The sequence below is a fragment of the Dendrobates tinctorius genome, unplaced genomic scaffold (genome assembly GCF_039654945.1).
Source record: "Dendrobates tinctorius isolate UK_male_01 unplaced genomic scaffold, ASM3965494v1 ptg000064l, whole genome shotgun sequence".
NCBI classification, from domain to species: domain Eukaryota; kingdom Metazoa; phylum Chordata; class Amphibia; order Anura; family Dendrobatidae; genus Dendrobates; species Dendrobates tinctorius.
The window spans coordinates 47,225,016-47,248,936 of record NW_027361732.1 but is presented as its reverse complement, the minus strand read 5'-3'; the positions used below and the strand labels follow the sequence as shown (position 1 = coordinate 47,248,936).

At 46.8% G+C, this 23,921-nt stretch overlaps 1 protein-coding gene across 2 annotated transcripts in view; it reads left to right on the top strand.

Annotated features, from left to right (window-relative positions):
* The first annotated feature begins 20,478 nt into the window (after window positions 1-20,478).
* The window catches only part of TBC1D4 (TBC1 domain family member 4), a 235,228-nt gene continuing 231,785 nt past the window's right edge, over window positions 20,479-23,921 (top strand). For both annotated transcript variants that reach the window (XM_073580387.1, XM_073580386.1), the window contains exon 1: window positions 20,479-21,090. In XM_073580387.1, the coding sequence (XP_073436488.1) occupies window positions 20,578-21,090 (513 nt within the window). In that variant the 5' untranslated portion in view covers window positions 20,479-20,577. The remainder of the gene's footprint in view (window positions 21,091-23,921) is intronic.

Here is a 23,921-nt window from a genome sequence, read left to right as displayed (position 1 = left end):
CAGGCCTAATACAGAGATCACCAGTGACATTATACACATGACTTCTGTACATAGATATCCAGTGCAGCAGCCCCCGGAAGAAGCCCACGCGCAACGCGCGTAGGGGCGCAGTGTGTGGCGTTCCTGACAGCAAATGGGTGAGCAATGACATGGAGGTTATGACCTGAGGACTGGTAGCAGGACACTTGTATTTAATTCATACCTCACTGGAGGATTATTTCACTTAAGCTATTCAGTAGCCTATGGGGCCTCTGGGAGACAATGGCACTTGCTATAGATATGCTAATTATGTTTGCTGTTAGCGACCCTGCACTCAGTTGCACTTTGGTCTCTTTGTAATGCATTTGTCATATATGTGGTTGTGTAAAGGCCCCGTCACACTAAGCGACTTACCAGCGATCCCGACACCGATATGAAGGTGTCAGGATCGCTGGTAAATCGCTATGTGATCGCTGGTGAGCTGTCACACAGACAGCTTCACCAGCGATCAGCACAGCGATGCCGAGCGCCTGGCATCGCTGGCCATCCTGTAAAAAATAGAATCAAAATAAAAAATATAGTTATTCTCACCTTCCGACGTCCTGTTCAGCCATCCTGCCTCTCTCCACGCTCCGGTCCCAGTGATCCTTTGCACGAATGACCGCGAGATGTCACGGTCTCGCGGGATAACAAAGTCTCGCGGTCATTCGTGCAAAGGATCACTGGGACCGGAGCGTGGAGAGAGGCGGGATGGCTGAACGCGACGTCGGAAGGTGAGAATAACTATATTTTTTATTTTTTTTATTATTTTTTACACCTGATCGCTGGTCTCCCGCTGTCACACACAGCGATGCGTGCTGGCCAGCGGGAGACCAGCGACCAAAGAAATGTCCAGAGGTTTCTTGCAGCGATCAGCGATACCGGCAGGGGGGCCGCTCGCTGATCGCTGTCACACATAGCGATCTCGCTGGTGAGATCGCTGTTACGTCACAAAAGTTGTGACTCAGCAGCGATCTCGCTACCGAGATTGCTTAGTCAGATGGGGCCTTAACTTTTGTCTAGTAATCTTTGTCAATGGATTTTATATTATTTTGTGAGTATCAATAAATAATAATGGAATTTTATAGATGGATATAGACTCCTTTTTTCTTTGTTTGTTTCTATATATATTGGAGTTTTCCATGGGCTGATGCCTGTAGGCGGTGTCTAGTACTAAGTATTCACCGTTGTTTGTGATGATTTCTGCTACTGGGATTTTGTATTATAGATATACAGTGTATAGTGTCATTTGACAGGTAATACAGGGATCACCAGTGACATTATACACAGGAGCTCTGTACATAGATATACAGTGTATAGTGCCAGTGTACAGGTAATACAGGATTCACCAGTGACATTATACACAAGAGCTCTATACATATATATACAGTGTACTGTACAGTGTTAGTGTACAGGTAACACAGTGATCACCAGTGACATACACAGGAGATCTGTACATAGATATACAGTGTATAGTGCCAGTGTACAGGTAATACAGGATTCACCAGTGACATTATACACAAGAGCTCTATACATATACATACAGTGTACTGTACAGTGTTAGTGTACAGGTAACACAGTGATCACCAGTGACATACACAGGAGATCTGTACATAGATATACAGTGTATAGTGTCAGTGTACAGGTAATACAGTGATCACCAGTGACAATATACACAGGAGCTCTGTATACAGTGTCCGTGTACAGGTAATACAGGGATCACCAATGACATTATACACAGGAGCTCTGTATATAGTGTCAGTGTACAGGTAATACAGGGATCACCAGTGACATTATACACAGGAGATTTGTACATGAATATACAGTGTATAGTGTCAGTGTACAGGTAATACAGGGATCACCAATGACATTATACGCAGGACTTCTGTATGTACTACATAGTGTATAGTGTCAGTGTACACACTGTATCACACTGACTCTCCAGTGACATTATACACAAAACCTCTGTATATAGTGTCAATGTAAAGGTAATACAGGGATAACTGGTGACATTATACACAGGAGCTCTGTATATAGTGTCAGTGTACAGGTAATACAGGGATCACTCGTGACATTACACACAGGAGGTCTGCATATAGTATAGAAGGTATAGTGGCAGTGTACAGGTAACACACTGAGTGATCAGTGACATTATACGCAAGAGCTCTGTATATACTACATAATGTATAGTATCAGTGTATAGGTAACACAATGAGTCACCAGTGATATTATACCTAGGTGATCTGTATATATTAAATAGTGTATAGTGTCAGTGTACAGGTAATACAGTGATCACCAGTGACATTATACACATTAGTTCTTTATATACTACATAGTGCATAAGGTCAGTGTACAGATAACACACTGACTCACCAGTAACATTATATCCAGGAGCTGTATATGTACTACATAGTATCAGTGTACAGGTAATACAGTGATCACTGGTGCCATTATACACAGGAGCTTTGTATATAGTGTATAGTGTACAGGTAATATAGTGATCACAAATGACAATACACAGGAGCTCTGTACATAGATATACAGTGTATAGTGTTAGTGTACAAGTAATCCAATATAGTCATCACCAGTGACATTATACACAGGAGCTCTGTATATATTACATAGTTTATAGTGTCAGTTTACAGGCAACACACTGACTCACCAATGACATTTTGCACAGGAGCTCTGTATATAGTGTCAGTGTATGGGCAATGCAATAATCACCAGTAGCACTATACGCAGGAGCTCTGTATATATAGTGTCAGTATACAGGTAATATAGTAATCACCAGTGACATTATACACATTAGCTCTGTATATACTGCATAGTGTATAGTGGCAGTGTACAAGTAACACACTGACTCACCAGTGACATAATACCCAGGTGCTCTGTATATAGCGTCAGTGTATAGCATAATGTACAGGTAATACACTGACTCACCAGTGATATCTCTAGCTGAAGATATTAATCTTCACTTTTCTTCTTCATCCAGCACAGACTGCCAGCACTTCTTCCAGCCAGGACTCATCTCTGCAGAAAATAACACAGTTATCTAGAGCACATTGCCCAATTTTTCCCCAACTTCTACACTACTCCAGATGAATAAAAATAGCATCAGTGTTGCCCTACACAGTATCAGGACCCCACACATACACGCACTGAAAACAGTATCCTCAAAAAATAAAATACATCAGAGCAGTAACAATAACCCTTAATTAGCCCCTATAATAATAATAATAATGTCCCACATCATGGCACCTTCCTATAATAACATCCCCCATCCTGACCCCCATGTGTCTCAGTCCTGGCCCCCAAGTGTCTCCATTCTGCTGCCATATGTCCTCCCATCATGGCCCCATGTGTCCTTCCATCCTGGCCCCATAGGTTTCCATCCTGCCCCATATATGCCTCCATCCTGCCCTGATATATGTTCTCTCATCCTGCCCCATATATGTCCTCCCATTCTGTCCCCCATCCTGCTCCCATTTATGTTCTCTCATCCTGCCCCATATATGTCCTCCCATCCTGTCCCCCCATGTCTCCCATCCTGCTCCCATTTATGTTCTCTCATCCTGCACCCATATATATCCTCTCATCCTGTCCCATTTGTCTCCATCCTGCCCCCATATATGTCCTCTCATCATATCCCCCATGTCTCCATCCTACCCCCATATATGTCCTCTCATCCTGCTCCCCGTCTCAATCCTGCCCCCATTTACGTCCTCTCATTCAGCCCACATACAGTGGGGCAAAAAAGTATTTAGTCAGTCAGCAATAGTGCAAGTTCCACCACTTAAAAAGATGAGAGGCGTCTGTAATTTACATCATAGGTAGACCTCAACTATGGGAGACAAACTGAGAAAAAAAAATCCAGAAAATCACATTGTCTGTTTTTTTTTCATTTTATTTGCATATTATGGTGGAAAATAAGTATTTGGTCAGAAACAAAATTTCATCTCAATACTTTGTGATATATCCTTTGTTGGCAATGACAGAGGTCAAACGTTTTCTGTAAGTCTTCACAAGGTTGCCACACACTGTTGTTGGTATGTTGGCCCATTCCTCCATGCAGATCTCCTCTAGAGCAGTGATGTTTTTGGCTTTTCGCTTGGCAACACGGACTTTCAACTCCCTCCAAAGGTTTTCTATAGGGTTGAGATCTGGAGACTGGCTAGGCCACTCCAGGACCTTGAAATGCTTCTTACGAAGCCACTCCTTCGTTGCCCTGGCGGTGTGCTTTGGATCATTGTCATGTTGAAAGACCCAGCCACGTTTCATCTGCAATGCCCTTGTTGATGGAAGGAGGTTTGCACTCAAAATCTCACGATACATGGCCCCATTCATTCTTTCATGTACCCGGATCAGTCGTCCTGGCCCCTTTGCAGAGAAACAGCCCCAAAGCATGATGTTTCCACCACCATGCTTTACAGTAGGTATGGTGTTTGATGGATGCAACTCAGTATTCTTTTTCCTCCAAACACGACAAGTTGTGTTTCTACCAAACAGTTCCAGTTTGGTTTCATCAGACCATAGGACATTTTCCCAAAACTCCTCTGGATCATCCAAATGCTCTCTAGCAAACTTCAGACGGGCCCGGACATGTACAGGCTTAAGCAGTGGGACACGTCTGGCACTGCAGGATCTGAGTCCATGGTGGCGTAGTGTGTTACTTATGGTAGGCCTTGTTACATTGGTCCCAGCTCTCTGCAGTTCATTCACTAGGTCCCCCCCGCGTGGTTCTGGGATTTTTGCTCACCGTTCTTGTGATCATTCTGACCCCACGGGGTGGGATTTTGCGTGGAGCACCAGATCGAGGGAGATTATCAGTGGTCTTGTATGTCTTCCATTTTCTAATTATTGCTCCCACAGTTGATTTCTTCACTCCAAGCTGGTTGGCTATTGCAGATTCAGTCTTCCCAGCCTGGTGCAGGGCTACAATTTTGTTTCTGGTGTCCTTTGACAGCTCTTTGGTCTTCACCATAGTGGAGTTTGGAGTCAGACTGTTTGAGGGTGTGCACAGGTGTCTTTTTATACTGATAACAAGTTTAAACAGGTGCCATTACTACAGGTAATGAGTGGAGGAAAGAGGAGACTCTTAAAGAAGAAGTTACAGGTCTGTGAGAGCCAGAAATCTTGATTGCTTGTTTCTGACCAAATACTTATTTTCCACCATAATATGCAAATAAAATGAAAAAAAAACAGACAATGTGATTTTCTGGATTTTTTTTTCTCAGTTTGTCTCCCATAGTTGAGGTCTACCTATGATGTAAATTACAGACGCCTCTTATCTTTTTAAGTGGTGGAACTTGCACTATTGATGACTGACTAAATACTTTTTTGCCCCACTGTATATGTCCTCTCATCCTGCCCCATATAGGTCCTATCATCCTGCCCCATATACAGTGGGTACAGAACATATTCAGACCCCTTTAAATTTTTCACTCTTTGTTTCATTGCAACCATTTGGTAAATTCAAAAAAATTTTTTTTTCTCATTAATATACACTCTGCACCCCATCTTGACTGAAAAAAAACAGAAATGTAGAGAATTTTGCAAATTTATTAAAAAAGAAAAACTGAAATATCTCATGGTTATAAATATTCAGACCCTTTGCTCAGTATTGAGTAGAAGCACCCTTTTGAGCTAGTACAGCTATGAGTCTTCTTGGGAATGATGCAACAAGTTTTTCCCACCTGGATTTGGGGATCCTCTGCCATTCTTCCTTGCAGATCCTCTCCAGTTCCGTCAGGTTGGAGGGTGAACGTTGGTGGACAACCATTTTCAGGTCTCTCCAGAGATGCTCAATTGGGTTTAGGTCAGGGCTCTGGCTGGGCAAGTAAAGAATGGTCACAGAGTTGTTCTGAAGTCACTCCTTTGTTATTTTAGCTGTGTGCTTAGGGTCATTGTCTTATTGGAAGATGAACCTTCGGCCAAGTCTGAGGTCCAGAGCACTCTGGAAGAGGTTTTCATCCAGGATATCTCTGTCCTTGGCCACATTCATGTTTCCTTCAATTGCAACCAGTCATCCTGTCCCTGCAGCTGAAAAACACCTCCGTAGCATGATGCTGCCACCACAGGTGGACAGGTGATAAACAGTGCCTGGTTTTCTCCACACATATTGCTTAGAATTATCACCAAAAAGTTCTATCTTCGCCCCCTCAGACCAGAGAATCTTATTTCTCATAGTCTGGGAGTCATTCATGTGTTTTTTAACAAACTCCATGGGGCTTTCGTATGTCTTGTACTGAGGAGAGGCTTTTGTCGGGCCACTCGGGCCCGACTAGTGGAGGGCTGCAGTGATAGTTGACTTTGTGGAACTTTCTCCCATCTCACTACTGCATCTGTGGAGCTCAGACACAGGGATCTTGGGGTTCTTCTTCATCAAGGTTCTTCTCCCACTATTGCTCAGTTTGGCTGGCTCGCCAGGTCTAGGAAGACTTCTGGTGGTCTCAAACTTCTTCCATTTAAGGATTATGGAGGCCATTGTGCTCTTAAGAACCTTGAGTACTGCAGAAATTCTGTGGTAACCTTGGCCAGATGTGTGCCTTGTCACAATTCTGTCTCTGAGCTCGTTGGCCAGTTCCTTTGACCTCATGATTCTCATTTGTTCTGACATGCACTCTGAGCTGTGAGGTCTTATATAGACAAGTGTGTGCAGGGTCAGACTGGGGTGCCTAGGGCCCACTAGGGGAATTGACTCTAGGGGCCCACCCTATGGCTACCATAAACGTTTTATTTACGTGTTCATTTTTTGGCCTCTCCCACTAAAACGTGTGCCTTTTAGCAAGCTGTACAGTGTGCAGAGAACGCTCCCAGCCTCCTATATATTGTACAGACCGCACTCTCAGCCTCCTATAGATCGTACAGACCGCACTCTCAGCCTCCTTTATATCGTACAGACCTCACTCTCAGCCTCCTATATATCGTACAGACCTCACTCTCAGCCTCCTATATATCGTACACACCGCACTCTCAGCCTCCTATATATCGTACAGGCAGCACTCTCAGCCTCCTATATATCGTACAGACTGTACTCTTGGCATCCTATAGCACATACAGACCGAACTCCCGGTCTCCTGTAACAGATATTTTCTATAAGAGGCTGAGAGTGTGGTATGTACAGTATATAGGATGCCGATATTGCAGTATGTATGGCATACTGGCCTCGTATATGACATACAGGCTGTCGGCCTCCTATGAGACATACAGACTGTCGGCCTCCTATGAAACATACAGACTGTCGGCCTCCTATGAGACATACAGACTGTCGGCCTCCTATGAAACATACAGACTGTCGGCCTCCTATGAGACATACAGACTGTCGGCCTCCTATTAGGCCTCCTATGAGACATACAGACAGTCAGCCTCCTATAAGACATACAGACTGTCGGCCTCCTATAAGACATACAGACTGTCGGCCTCCTATGAGACATACAGACTGTCGGCCTCCTATTAAGCCCCCTATAAGACATACAGACGGTCGGCCAACTATGAGACATACAAACTGTCGGCCTCCTATTAAGACATGCAGACTGTTGGCGTCCTATTAGGCCCCCTTATAGACATACAGTCTGTCAGCCTCCTATTAGGCCTCCTATGAGACATACAGGCTGTCGGCCTCCTATTAGGCCCCTTATGAGACATACAGACTGTCGGCCTCCTATTAGGCCTCCTGTGAGACATACAGACTGTCGGCCTCCTATTAGGCCTCCTATGAGACATAGAGACTGTCTGCCTACTATTAGGCCACCTATAAGACATACAGACTGTCGGCCTCCTATGAGACATACTGACTGCCGGCGTCCTATGAGACATGCAGACTGTCGGCCTCCTATAAGACATACAGACTGTTGGCCTCCTATTAGGCCTCCTATAAGACATACAGAGTGTCGGCCTCCTATTAGGCCCCCTATAAGACATACAGACTGTCACCCTCTTAGATACTGTACAGACCGTACTCTCTGCCTATGTACGGCATACAGGAGGATGATAGTGTGGTCTGTACGGTTGGTATACAGGCCTCATATGACATATTAGGCCATATAAATGTGTGGTGTGTGTGTATCTTATATAGGAGGCACTGGCAGAGATTGTGATCTGTGATGCTGCATCATGTCATGTGTATGAGCAGGGCCGGTTTTAGGCAAAGTGGTGCCCTAGGCAAAGTTTAAAATGGGGCCCCAAATGCTAACATATTGCACATCACACAGAAGCATTTCGGTTGTATTTACATGCGCTGAGTTCAGGACGCTAAATGAGTGTGATCGACAATATTGAAGTCGTTCAACACTTGTTTCCCGGCCTCTTTCCACCATCTGAGAAAGAATGATGGGGACAGAGCAATCACTAATGGATCAATCTGCCCCCATACGGTATCATGTTATCAGCAGCACATCTACAGTTTACACCCCATAGTCCTCCATATAATATAATCTGCCCCATAGTCCTCCATATAGTATAATACACTCCCCATAGTCCTCCATATAGTACTGTATAATACACTCCTCATAGCCCTCCATATATCAAAATACACTCAGTCCTCCATATAATATAATACACTCCTCCATATATTAAAATACACTGTTCAGTCCTCCATATAGTATAATACACTCCTCATAGTGCTCCATATAGTATAATACACCGCCAGTCATCCATGTAGTGCAATTCACTTCCCATAGTATAATGCACTCCATAGTTCTTCATATAGTATAATGTATTCCCCATAGTCCTCGATACAGTATAATGCAGCCACCCCATAGAGCATAATGCAGCCACCCCACAGAGTATAATGCAGCCCCGCCATACAATATAATGTAACCCCCATAGAATATAGTGCAGCCCCCTCCTATAGTATAATGTAGCCACCCCACAGAATACAATGTAACCTCCCATAGAATATAATGCAGCCCCCCTCATATAGTAATATGCAGCTCCTCCATAGAATATATGGCAGCCCCTTATATAATATAATGTAGCCCCTCCATAGAATACAATGTAGCCCTCCTCATATAGTATAATGCAGCCCCAATAGAATATAATGTAGCCCCCTCATAAAGTATCATAAAGCCCCCATACAATAAAATCTAGCCCCTCATAAAATATAATGCAGCCCCCCATAGAATACAATGTCGCCTCCTCATATAGTATAATGTACCCCCTTGATAGAGTATGATGCGATCACCCCCCATAGAATATAATAAAGATAATACAGCCCCCTCATAGAATATAATGTAGCCCCAAATAGAATATAATACAGCCCACCTCCCCAAAGAATATAATGTAGCCCCCCATATTATATAACACAGCCTCCCCTATTATGAATGAGTCACCGTAGGAGCCAAAAACAGAAATACTAGCTAAGTCCAGAAAACCAGAGAAGTTGGCAGCTATCGGATTGCAGACCCCTGAACCTATCAACAACAACTAGCAGTAGCCGTGGGGGGTTCCTACGGTGCCCTAGACCCCTCGATCACAGCCGGAGAACTAAATAGCCTAAAGACAGAAAGGGAAATCTAAACTGCCCTAGAGCAGACCCCAAAGCAATAGGCAGCCCCCAACATATAATGACGGTGAAGCAAGATGAAAAACACTCACGCAGATAGAAAGATAGGCTGAGCAAATGATGGAGCCCAAGCTAACTAAATAGGACAGGATAGAAAAGCTGCTGTCTGCAATCCGCCAAAACCCTATCAAAACAAGAGCCAACAGACTGATAGGGAAAAAAGCCCTGAAGACGCTAGGCTTCAAAAAGACTATATCAGTACTAAGGTATTTTCTGAAGACAGAGCAAAAAGGAATTCAGCTCACCCCAGCAGGGAATCGCAGAAATCCAGAAAAACAAGGCAAAACAAAACCAAAGCACAAATGCAAAAAGAAGAGCAGAAAACTTAGCTTTTGAGGAGCATGAATCAGACTGGTCTCCTAGAATCTCTGTGAGAAATCACCAGCAAGGCAGAAAGGCGTCGGCTGCCTTATATCCAGTCAGCAATTCCAGTCACCCAGTCATCATCATCCTGCTCAGGTGCTTGGTAATCAGCCTCACTACCTTCCTTCACCAGAAGAGGGAGTTCATCAGACCTCAATGGTGAAGGGGAAAATGAACTCACAACAGTACCACCCCCTTGAGGAGGGGTCACCGAACCCTCATCCACGCCACCAGGGCGATCAGGGTGAGCCCGATGAAAGGCACGCACCAATCTTTTGGCATGAATATCCGAGGCAGAGACCTAGGAATTATCCTCCTGACCATAACCCTTCCACTTAACCAAATACTGGAGTCTCCGTCTAGCCAGACGGGAATCCAGTATCTTCTCTACCTCATATTCCATGTTACCTTCAACCAATACAGGGTCCGGAGGTGCCACCCCAGGAACAACTGGTTCAACAAACCTCTTCAACAAGGACTTATGAAACACATTATGGTTTTTAAATGTGACAGGAAGAGCCAAACGAAAAGAGACCGGATTAATAATCTCCAAAATCTTGTAAGGTCCAATAAATCTAGGCTTAAACTTAGGAGAAGCCACCTTCATAGCGATATTTTTTGATGATAACCAAACCATATCACCAACCTTAAACTGGGGACAAATGGTCCTATGTCGGTTGGAAAACCGCTGGGCCTTTTCCTGGGAGAGATATAACTTATCCACCACTTGGTCCCAGATCTGGTGCATTCTCTCCACCACAGTGTCAACACCTGGGCAGGCAGAAGGCTCCACCTGCCCTGAAGAAAATCGAGGATGAAACCCAAAGTTACAAAAAAAAGGTGACATCAAAGTGGCAGAACTAGCTCTATTATTTAAAGCAAATTCGGCCAAGGGCAAAAATGAAACCCAATCATCCTGATCAGCAGAAATAAAACATCTCAAATACGACTCCAAGGTCTGGTTTGTTCTCTCCGTCTGCCCATTGGTCTGAGGGTGAAAAGCAGAGGAGAAGGACAACTGAATTCCCAGCTTGGAACAGAAAGTCCTCCAAAATCTAGACACAAACTGAACTCCTCTGTCAGATACAATATTCTCAGGAATCCCGTGCAAGCGAACCACCTGTTGCAAAAACAGGGGCACCAACTCAGAGGAAGACGGCAACTTAGGGAGTGGTACAAGATGAACCATCTTAGAGAACCTATCACAAATCACCCAAATAACAGTCATTCTCTGAGAGACAGGCATATCAGAGATGAAATCCATTGAAATATGGGTCCATGGCCTCCTGGGGACCGGCAAAGGCATCAACAACCCACTAGAGCAAGAACAAGGTTTAGACCGGGAGCAAGTCCCACAGGACTGCACAAAATTCCTGACATCACGAGACAAGGCGGGCCACCAAAAAGACCGACTCACCAGATCTCTAGTACCAAAAATACCTGGATGACCAGCCAATGCAGAGCAATGAACTTCAGACATCACTTTCTTCTTCCACTGGTCAGGAACATACAACTTTCCACTGGGACAACGCTCAGGTTTGTCCTCCTGGAACTCTTCCAGAACACGTCTCAAATCGGGCGAGATGGCAGAAAGAACTACCCCTTCGCCTAAGATGGTAGCAGGCTTGGTCACCACAGGAGAATCAGCAAAGAAGCTCCTAGACAGAGCGTCAGCCTTGACATTCTTAGTGCCAGGAAGAAAAGAGACCACAAAATCAAAACGTGTAAAAAACAAGGCCCACCTAGCCTGTCTAGGGTTCAAGCGTTTGTCCGACTCCAGGTAAATCAAATTCTTGTGGCCAGTGAGGACCACGACTTGATGTTTAGCTCCCTCCAACCAATGTCTCCACTCCTCAAATGCCCATTTCATGGCTAACAGTTCCCGATTCCCCACATCATAGTTACGTTCAGATGGAGAGAACTTTTGGGAAAAGAAAGCACAGGGATTCATTTTAGATGTTACAGGATCCTTTTGGGACAAAACAGCTCCTGCACCAATCTCAGAAGCGTCCACCTCTACCTGGAATGGGAGTGAGACATCAGGTTGCCGCAAAACCGGGGCAGAAGTGAATCTTCGCTTCAGCTCCTGAAAGGAAGAAACAGCCTCCGGAGACCAATTCAACACATCAGCACCCTTCTTAGTCAGATCAGTCAATGGCTTGGCAATACTAGAAAATTTTGCTATAAATTTCCGATAAAAATTAGCAAAACCCAAAAACTTCTGGAGGGCCTTCAAAGAAGTAGGCTGAACCCAATCATAAATGGCCTGTACTTTGGCCGGGTCCATTTCAATAGTTGACGGAGACAAAATAGATCCCAAAAATGAAATCCTCTGTACCCCAAAAAGGCATTTCGATCCTTTGACATACAGGGAATTCTCCCTCAAGATCCGGAACACAGTCCGAACATGTTCCACATGAGAATCCCAATCCTTGGAGAAGATCAAAATATCATCCAGATAGATAATCAAAAATTTAACCACAAAGTCCCGGAAAATGTCGTTCATGAAGCACTGGAAGACAGAAGGGGCATTAGTGAGCCCAAAAGGCATCACCAGGTACTCAAAATGTCCCTCTGGAGTATTAAACGCCGACTTCCATTCATCCCTGTCACGCCGTGCTCACCTGGGGGCGGGACCTCGGTCCCGACGTCATCTCTTCCGGAGCTGCGGTCACTCCGGGGGTCCCGTAGGGTGCGCACGCGCAGCTCTCGTCCCCGGGCCTCCTCCTACATGTCACGTTTGCGCTTGCGCGCTCCTGTCAGTGCTGTATAGGGCTCGGTCCTCTCTATGGTAATGGAGGACCTGACCCGGAACCTGTAGTGGTCATGTGCTTTCTGGCTAGGTCCTGACCCGGAACCAGTAGTAGTCATGTGCTATATCAGACGACCTCCCCCTAGGGGAGGTGCCTGATTATTGTTGTGCTCCTGGCTTGGTCTGCCGTGTCCCTGCCTGGCTGTGCGCTGTACTCAGGTCCTCTGCCTTGCACTCTGTTGTGCCTCTTGGCACACGCTCTGAATCTGCACTCTGCTTTGTACTTGGTTGTGCCTCCTGGCACACGCTCTGACCCTGTGTTCTGTCTCGTACTCGGTTGTGCCTCCTGGCACATGCTCTGACACTGTACTCTGTCTCATACTCGGTTGTGCCTCCTGGCACACGCTCTTACCCTGTACTCTGTCTTATACTCAGTCGTGCCTCCGGGCACACACTCTGATCCTGTACTCAGTCTCTTACTCTGTTACACCTCCTGGCACACCTGCTGCCTGACTCAGTGCTCTGACGTGCTCCTTGCACGCTTCCTGCTTCACTCACACCCGGACGAACGAAGTCTCTGTATACCACGTGTTCCCGTGTCCACACTTTACACGTTCCTGCAGACACTCTCACCCACTCGTGTCTCCTGTGAGCCGGCCGCCTGGTGCCAGCAGTCGTGGTGCCTCACTCCCTGGGGCTTGCCCCTGACACTCCCTGTATAGGGGGTGGTCTTCACTAGGTCAGCTCGCCCTGGGAGGGTTGGTGTCACGACCCAGAGGGTCCACTCCAGGAGTCGTCACAATCCCCATGCTTAATGCGGATAAGATTATACGCCCCCATGAGGTCAAGCTTGGTAAACCAGCAAGCACCTTTAACTCTGGAGAATAGATCCAAAATCAGGGGTAACGGATACTGATATTTAATAGTAATTTTGTTGAGGGCACGATAATCAATACAAGGCCTTAATGAACCATCCTTTTTGGCCACGAAAAAAAAAACGGCACCTAAGGGTGAAGAGGATGGTCTAATATGACCCTTCTCCAATGCCTCCTTAATATAGGATCGCATAGCCTCGTGCTCGGGTACAGATAAATTGAAGAGCCGACCCTTGGGAAATTTACACCCCGGGCTCAGTTCAATTGCACAGTCATAACTCCTATGAGGAGGCAAAGACGCAGACTCATTCTCACTAAATACATCATAAAAGTCCGCCAAATAGTCAGGAACATCATGCGACTGAGGAGAGGTGGAAAAAAACGGAGCCTCACTAAGGGCACACCGACAACCCCAACTCACCACAGACACAGATTTCCAATCCAAAACTGGATTATGAATTTGCAACCAGGGAAACCCCAGAACAATGGTATCATGCAAATTATGCAACACCAAAAATCTGCAATTTTCTTGATGGTCTGGGGCGACCCGCATTACCACCTGGGTCCAAAACTGAGGTTTATTTTTCGCCAAAGGAGTAGCATCAATCCCCCTCAAAGGGATAGGCGTCCGCAGAGGTGTCATCGGAAATCCACAACGTTTAGCAAAATCCAAGTCCATTAGGTTCAGGGCTGCTCCCGAATCCACAAAAGCCTTGGCGGAAAATGTGGACAGGGAGCAGATCAGAGTAATTGCCAGAAGAAACTTAGGTTGAACACCACCCACAGAAAACGTGTGTGCAAAACGTTTCTCTCGTTTAGGACAGACAGAAATAATATGCGAGGCATCTCCACAAAAAAAACACAGCTTATTACGCCTTCTGAACTCCTGACGTTGCTCCCTGGACAAAATTCTATCACATTGCATAGGTTCAGACACTTGTTCAACAGGTGGCAACACCTCTCGTGCAGTCCTGTGTTCACGTAAACGCCGATCAACCTGAATGGCTAATGACATAGAATCGTCAAGACCAGAGGGAACAGGAAATCCCACCATAGCATCTTTTACGGCTTCTGACAAACCCTTCCGAAAGAGAGCTGCCAAGGCATTATCATTCCAGGTAGTAAGGACCGCCCACTTTCGGAATTTTTGACAGTACAATTCTGCAGAATCTCGACCCTGGCTAAATGCCAACAGGGTCTTTTCAGCCTGATCATCAGCATTAGGTTCGCCATACAACAACCCCAAGGGTTGAAAAAATGCGTTCACATTATTCAGAATAGGATCATCTGGTTTCAAAGAAAACGCCCAATCCTGGGGATCGCCGCGCAGCAAAGAGATGACAATTTTAACCCGCTGCACGGAGCTCCCTGACAAGTTAGGCTTCAAGGCAAAAAATAATTTACAATTATTTTTGAAATTCAAAAATTTAGACCGATCCCCAAAAAACACATCAGGAGTAGGGATCTTTGGTTCAGCAGCATGTGAATGAGCAAGGTAGGCGGAAATTCCCCGCACTTCCGCAGCGAGCTGCTCCACACGATCAGACAATTGCTTTATCTCCATTGAGAGAAAAAAAAAATTCCCCCTACGGCGTCAGAGATATAGAGGAAAAAATATACACACTTTTTTTTTTCTTTACAATTCTTTCCTGCTATTGAGTACCCTAGGATCTGCGGTATGGCTGGTAATTCTGTTATGAATGAGTCACCATAGGAGGCAAAAACAGAAATACTAGCTAAGTCCAGAAAACCAGAGAAGTTGGCAGCTATCGGATTGCAGACCCCTGAACCTATCAACAACAACTAGCAGTAGCCGTGGGGGGTTCCTACGGTGCCCTAGACCCCTCAATCACAGCCGGAGAACTAAATAGCCTAAAGACAGAAAGGGAAATCTAAACTGCCCCAGAGCAGACCCCAAAGCAATAGGCAGCCCCTAACATATAATGACGGTGAAGCAAGATGAAAAACACTCACACAGATAGAAAGATAGGCTGAGCAAATGATGGGGCCCAAGCTAACTAAATAGGACAGGATAGAAAAGCTGCTGTCTGCAATCCGCCAAAACCCTATGAAAACAAGAGCCAACAGACTGATAGGGAAAAAAGCCCTGAAGACGCTGGGCTTCAAAAAGACTATATCAGTACTAAGGTATTTTCTGAAGACAGAGCAAAAAGGAATTCAGCTCACCCCAGCAGGGAATGGCAGAAATCCAGAAAAACAAGGCAAAACAAAACCAAAACACAAATGCAAAAAGAAGAGCAGAAAACTTAGCTTTTGAGGAGCGGGACTCAGACTGGTCTCCTAGAATCCCTCTGAGAAATCACCAGCAAGGCAGAAGGGCATCGGCTGCCTTATATCCAGTCAGCAATTCCAGTCACCCAGTCATCATCATCCTGCTCAGGTGCTTGGTAATCAGCCTCACTACCTTCCTTCACCAGAAGAGGGAGTTCATCAGACTTCAATGGTGAACGGGAAAATGAACTCACAAAACTCCCCCATATAATACAATGTATAATGTGCCCCCCCATGGTATATAACACAGTCACATAGTATATAGCACAGCCCCACATGGTATACAGCACAGCCCCCCATTGGTATACAGCACAGCCCCCATTGGTATACAGCACAGCCCCCATTGGTATACAGCACAGTCCCCCATCGGTAAACAGCACAGCGCCATGGTATACAACACAGCACCACATGCTTTAAAGCACAGGCCCATGGTATATAGCACAGCCCCACATGGTATACAGTACAGCCCCACATGGAATACAGTACTGCCCCCCATTGGTATACAGCACTGGCCCACATGCAGTGGCGTAACTACAAAGTTATGGGTCCAGGTGGGAACTTTCAAATGGGGCCCCCCATGCCAAAATTTCGCACATCTCTGCTCCGCACACCTCGTACACACGTGGCTCCGCACACCTCATACACGCACATCTCCGCTCCATACACGCGGCTCTGCACACCTCGTATACACGCTCCGCACACCTCGTACACACGCTCCGTACACCTCGTACACACGCTCCGTACACCTCGTACACACGCAGCTCTGCTACATCCACACTGTAAATCCCTCCTGGCCCCACACAGAAACTTCACCTCATCCAGCCACCAAATGATATACAGCACTGCCCCATGGTATACAGGGCAGGCCGCAGGACAGAGGGAGCCCGGAGAGAAGCTGCAGGGCAGGAGTCAAACAGAGGGAGCCCGGCGGAGAGCACACACACCACCACACCACACAGCCGGGCAGGCACTGCAGGACAGCGGGAGTCGGGAGCCGGCAGAGCAGAGCTGCCTGACTCTGAGGACTGGAGTCAGGACGGATCACGGAGTCGGACTGACAGGAGGAACGGAGGACACAGACCCACTCTACTACTTCTCTACTCACCGAAGCCGACAGCCAGCACACAGAGAGAGAGAGCAGAGCACTGTAGGAGGAAGCGGGAGCAGCAGGGAGAGCAGAGCGAACAGAGCTATTAGCCAGCCAGCAGCCAGCTACAGAGCCAGAAAGCAGAGCGCGGTGCGTGTCACTGCCCATCAAGAATAGTGACGTCACACGGCAAGGTCCTGGGTGAGTCATCAGAGTCAGTGGAGCCGGAGCCAGAGCCAGCCAGGGTCCGCCCAACGCCGCGTCAGAGCCTCAGAGGGGTACGCTATGGGTATAATGTGCACGCGTGTCCCTGTAAATGCTGGGACGCACTTTTAAAGGTCCCACGCATTTAAAGGGGCATTTTTAAAGGAAGCCAGCGACCCTCAGGGCCCACCGGGCATTTACCAGCTACCCCGCCAGGCCAGAACGAGCCTGGGTGTTTGCCTTTACAAATCAAGACTTATCAGTTTAATTAAACACAGCTGGACTCCAATGAAGGAGTAGAACCATCTCAAGGAAGATCACAAGGAAATGGAGAGCATGAGACTTAAATATGAGTGTCTGAGCAAAGGGTCTGAATACTTATGACCATGTGATATTTCAGTTTTTCTTTTTCTAATATATTTGCAAAAATTTCTATATTTGTTTTTTTTCAGTCAAGATGGGGTGCAGAGTAGGGTGACCGCAAAAAATCGATGTCGGAATTTTGTCCGTCTGGACCCCACAAAACGATTCCCCTTTCCAGATATTGAGATAGCCAAAATTTGAGCTCGATCAAACGACGTTAACCCGTGACGCTCGTCGCTCAAAGTTTGAAAAAATCCAAATTGAGGTATTTTAAGATTTAGGTATTTTGCATAGTCTGTTAGACTATAAAGAATGTGACAACAACAATGCAGAAATAGCCCTGACCAAGTTTTCGAACCATTTGTGGTATTTGAATGCAGAGTTGGTGGGATTATCGTTTTTTGATCCCACCATTACAGACAATGAAAAGTTGTTAATGGCTAATAAATTGCTCAGTAGCACAGATGAACCATCAGAGCACGCTAGGGTTGTAAATCCAAAAGTTAGGAAAGAAAAATTAAAAGAGGTAGGAAGTAACCGACTTTAACGACCTTCTGACAAAAGATGAAGAACAAAAGCAATATGTCCTGCAAGTTGTAAGCAAATGCCGAGCATTATATTCTGACGTTTCAAAAACTACTTTAACAAAAGCTCTAGAATAGATAACTATGTAAAATTATCAACTCATGTAGGTTAGCGTGCTCTGATGGTTCATCTGTGCTACTGAGCAATTTATTAGCCATTAACAACTTTTCATTGTCTGTAATGGTGGGATCAAAAAACGATAATCCCACCAACTCTGCATTCAAATACCACAAATGGTTCGAAAACTTGGTCAGGGCTATTTCTGCAATGTTGTTGTCACATTCTTTATAGTCTAACAGACTATGCAAAATACCTAAATCTTAAAATACCTCAATTTGGATTTTTTCAAACTTTGAGCGACGAGCGGCACGGGTTAATGTCGTTTGATCGAGCTCAAATTTTGGCTATCTCAATATCTGGAAAGGGGAATCGTCTTGTGGGGTCCAGACGAACAAGATTCTGACATTTTTTCCCCCCCATATGAGATCCGGTCACCCTAGTGCAGAGTCTACATTAATGAGAAAAAAATTAACTTTTTTGAATTTACCATATGGCTGCAATGCAACAAAGAGTGAAAAATTGAAAGGGGTCCAAATACTTTCTGGAGCCTCATATATGTCCTCTCATCCTGTCCCCCCCCCCATGTCTCCATCCTGCCACCATTTAGGTCCTCTTATCCTGCCCCCATTTATGTCTTCTCATCCAGCCTCCTTATATGTCTCCATCCTGTCCCCATATATGTCCTCTCATCCTGCTCCATATGTCCTCTCATCTTGCCCTGATATGTCCTCTCATCCCACCTTCATATATTTCCTTTCATCCTGCCCCAATATGTGTCCTCCCATCCTGCCCCCATATATGTAATCTCATTCTGCCCCTTATATATGTCCTCTCATCCTGCCCCCATTTATGTCCTCTCATCCTGCCACCATATATTCCCTCTCATCCTGTACCCCCATGTGTCCATCCTGCCCCATATATGTCCTCTTATCCTGTCCCCATGTGTCCTCTCATCCCATAGGTCTCCATCCTGCCCCCATTTATGTCCACTCATCCTGCCCCCCATATGTCTCCTCATTTTGTGGATTTGAGTTGAAAAAAAAAATGTTTCTCCTTACCTGGCTGGGGTCCAGCGGCATCCTCTTCTTCAACCATTTGAGGCGCGGACGCGCTGGCAACATGCACGTTGACATCAACTGCCAGCCCCTGATTAGCTGGCGGTCCTACACAGCAATAGATTGCAACTGAATGTGCGTCCGAGAACGCATGTTCAGTTATTAGATAACAGTCAAATCATGCACCTGGGGTCCTGTGAGGAGGGGACCAGTAAGGGCAGCAATTCCCTGATGGCGGCCCTGATCACGTCTACATGGGTATGATAAAATGGAAAGATGGCCAACTAGTCAGTGGAACTAACGACCCATCACCTAGTCAAAGCCCTCATTACCAAATGGGAAACCGGAGGTTATAAATCCTTTTTTTTAAAGAGTTTATTTAACTGAATTACATTATACAGGACTGGTTACTCAGGGAGTTTACTCATACATAGGTGAGCAGTGATGGGTTGGCGGGCATGGGGGACCTGACAGCTTCCCTTTAATTGCTGTCTATAAATATCTAAAGGGCTGTCACAGTGTAGAGGGATCATCCTAATCCTCATCTGCACATGGAAACAGGAGAAGCAATGGAATGAAACTGAAAGGGAGAAGATACAGACTAGATATTAGAAAAACACTTTTTGACAGTGAGGGTGATCAATGAGTGGAACAGGCTGCCACGGGAGGTGGTGAGTTCTCCTCCAATGGAAGTCTCCAAACAGAGGCTGGACAGACATCTGTCTGGGATGGTTTAGTGACTCCTGCATTGCACAGGGGGTTGGGACATGATGCCCCTGGAGGTCCCTTCCAATATTCTATACAGGGATGGTATATTACACTGGTTGCATGTCCAGGACAGTGGCTGAAGCACTGAGCTCCTGTGACCACCATTACACACAGCACTGTGGACCCCCATCACAGAGAGCGTGTGCTGTAGGACATGGTGAAGTGACAATGACACAGGAAGCCACAGTCTCCTCAGACACCCTGCAGCCCCAGCACGCTCCTGCAGAGCTCGGGACTCCCCCGCAGTCACACATGGTCTCACCGGACAGCACTGCAGCATTCTGGAGAGGGGCTGTAAAGTTGTTGTCCGGAGGGGTGTGCTAGTGTCGCAGCAGGCTGGGGTTTCCCTTCGGTGCTGGACTGATTCCCGGGATCCCTGTGAGCAGTTCCTGGGACTGGCGCAGCCTCCTGTCAGTCTTCAGCACGCTGCTGACTATTGGTGAGGCAGGCAGTGATGCAGGCGCTGCAGGAGCTGTCATGACGAGGGGCGGAGGGCTGTGGGGCAGCAGCTCCTTAGGGCACGATTGTCTCTAGACCAGCCTGCTGCCATGTGCCTGCCGCCTGCTCCTCACTTCTAGGCTCGTGCCTTGTCTATGGAGCAACTGGCTGCAGGATCGCCGCCACAGGACGCTCAGCCCGTACTGTCTGCTGGAGGAGCCATGGAGAGGAGAAGTTCTGCGGATCAATGTCACCCTCTGTTGGAGGAGCAAGCCCTCCCAGACAGGACGGCCAGGGGGGAGAAGAGCTTCCGCTTGTGGTATGTTGGGTGGTCTTCCTTGGACCGAAGGACAACTTTACCAATGCTGCCATGGCTGGTGGCAGCGATCCGCAGGCGTGCAGAAAGGCAGGAGCCTCCTGGCTGTGTGGCCCCTTGTCGGGAGGTGCGGCTCCTGGTGGTGGCCCCGCACCTTCGCTGTGTGCCCTCTATGAATGGAGCCAGTGGTAACACAGCGGTCTTCATCTTCGAGCACAAGGCCCAGCACATTGCCCGCTTCATCCACAACACCCAGGACCCCTCATACTTTGCCTACTTGATTAAGACTCAGCCTGACAACCCCGAGTCTGAGATGGCCTGCCATGTCTTCAGGGCTACTGACCCCGGCCAGGTGAGAAGTCATAACGTACAGCTTGGCAGGCGGAAAACCCCAAACCTGCCGAGGAATATTCCTAAAACATGTTCTGTAAATGATCCAACATTGGGCGATCACCCCAAAGATGTCTACAGGGAGCTGTCTGCTCCGCAAACATGTCTGTATGGGGTATACGTGAAATAGTCCCGGAGCGCCACGGCGTACGCTTCCTCCTAGAAACTCAGACATAAACTGACAGATGGGTGTTATCATCTCCCTTGTCAAATGGGTGTGTCCGTACGTAATCTGTCAGCAATGATTGGCTAATGTCAGGGACACCCCCCAAAATTGTACCACCCAGTTGTCAGTTTATCCATTTCTAGGAGGAATAACAGAGGAATAGCACAATGCGGAGGTTTGTGAAAGATGCTCCCGAGTTATGTTATTGGGGTTAATAAAGTATTTTCAAACAACAGACATGTCAGAAGAAGTCACAGGACCAGTTTGAGTTAGTTTGCCCGTGTGCTAGGATTGCAGATTCATGGTTGGTGCGCCCAAGGCCTCGTGTGGCCTGTGTGCCCGTTGTGGTAAAATGGATATTCTGTCTGTTCTTAAGAAGTAGGAAGTTGTGGTTGTGTCCTGGACGCAGGTATCCTGGTTGTCAACTGTAGTAACGAGTGCACGAGACCTGCGGAGGAGAGCGCAGCTGACCTGTGCCTGTCTCCATAATCCATACCATTACTGGGACTCTTGGAAGTGTATCTCCGCCAATCGCTGGACTAGTCATACTGGTCCACTTGTGGAGATGCAACTCTACAGTCTAGAAGCAACCATCATACTTGACCGATTAAAGGGAACCTGTCACCCCCCCCAAGGGCATTTTTCAGTTAAAGAGCCACCTTTAGCAGCACTAAGGCTGCATTCTGTGAAGGTGGCTGTTCTTTTTCTGACCCCTAGTACTGATACATCGACTTTTATAATTAGCTCCTCATACCTGTAATGTGTCCCATAGGTATGGTGTGTTCCCCCTGTATCAGCCGCCTACCATCCGTCCATCATGCCTGTCCTGTGGTCTGGGCACCGCCCACCATCTGTCAATCATGCCCCTGTGCGCCGCCTCCTCCTGTTTTGTATTCCGGCGCCTGCGCTGGGACAAGAGTTCTCGGCATGCGCAGTGCGCGCTGCCCGAGAACCGACATTAGGCTATTGCACCTGCGTGTTGCGGAGGCCCCAGCCCTGCAGTGTGAATACATCATAACACACTGCGGGGCAGGATCTGGGGTCTCCACAACACGCAGGTGCAATAGCCTGATATCGGTTCTCGGGCAGCGCGCACTGCGCATGCCGAGAACTCTTGTCACAGCGCATGCGCCGGGATTCAAAACAGGGAGGCAGCAACGCACAGGGGCATCATGATGGACAGATGGTGGGCGGCGAGACACAGGACAGGCATGATGGCCGGATGGTAGGCGGCTGATACAGGGGGACACATCATACCTATGGGACACATTACAGGTATGAGGAGCTAGGTATAAAAATCAATATATCAGCGTTACTAGGGGTGAGAAAAAGAAGAGCCACCTTCACAGAATGCAGCCTTAGTGCTGCTAAAGGTGACTCTAACTGAAAAACGCCCTGGGGGGGGGTGACAGGTTCCCTTTAATTACCACCTTTCCACCGGATAGGTGATAACGTGCATTGGTGGGGATCCGAGCTCTTGGACTGCACTAATCGGGGGATTTTTTATCATTGACCGGGCACTTCTATCACCTTTACAGATCGGACACTGGACTGCAGCTCCAATCATTCTCTATGGGGCTGCCAGAAAAGGCTGAGTGCAGCGCTCAGCAGTCACATAGCGCAGCAGTCACACATGACACTACAGCTGCATGCTAATGGGGATAAAGGTTCTCAATCGGTTCAGATCCCAGCTATTAGACTGCCACCGATCAGTAAGTTATCACCTATAAAATAGAAGGGTGATCATTTTCTTTCACCATTTAAGTGAGACTAAAACTAGATGACATCTACCCATGTTACGTGGCATCATCTATGCACCAAATGTGGGAGTAAAGTAAGTAGCTATATGTCGCTGCAGACTGAAAGAATCTGAACCATTACGAGTGAAGGAAGTACTGTATGGGCAACGTGCGCCTGGTGTTTGGGGAAGAAAACATGTCGGTGATTAAACCGCACACCTACACGGAAATATTCTACAAAGCAGCAGCTGAGGCTAGCCACGGCCGGGGATTAGTCTGATCTTGGTTTTGTTTTGAATTTTGTAACCTGTCAGGAAGATAAACTATGACGTGTAACAAGCAGGGGGGCAACTTCTAGGACCCCTGCTCCCTGCAAAACTGCAACATGGCCACTGTCTAAAGTCTGCTGTTTGCATGTCCATCTTAGAGGAACTAAGGAGGACACAGACAGGAAAGGGACCCTGTGCAAGAACCGGTATGGGCCCCGTGCAGTCCAGTGGCTCATTATAATGCACAAAGTCCCCTCCTTTGGAGGTGGGCCCTCTTACGTCTTTGGCCCCTGTGTGGCTGCACAGGTTGCACCAATGACATGTCCGCCCCTGGGTAAGGGTCCTGCACTCAGTCTCCCACCAATCTAACATTTATCGCCTATCCATTGACCAGATGATTAATACTTATTTGTAGTCGTGCAGAGAGAGAGAACTGGTACCCCATGATACTTATATGACCTGTACAATTTACAGCTTATTATGGGGTCTCTTTTGTTCAGCTTCTGTTTGTTGCCTCCTTAAAGCATCAATTCTGCAAGATTATATATAAATCTGTGAGAAGAAACATCTATATGCCGCCATTAAACATCAGTGCCGTGTCTAACAGATTCACGAAGTG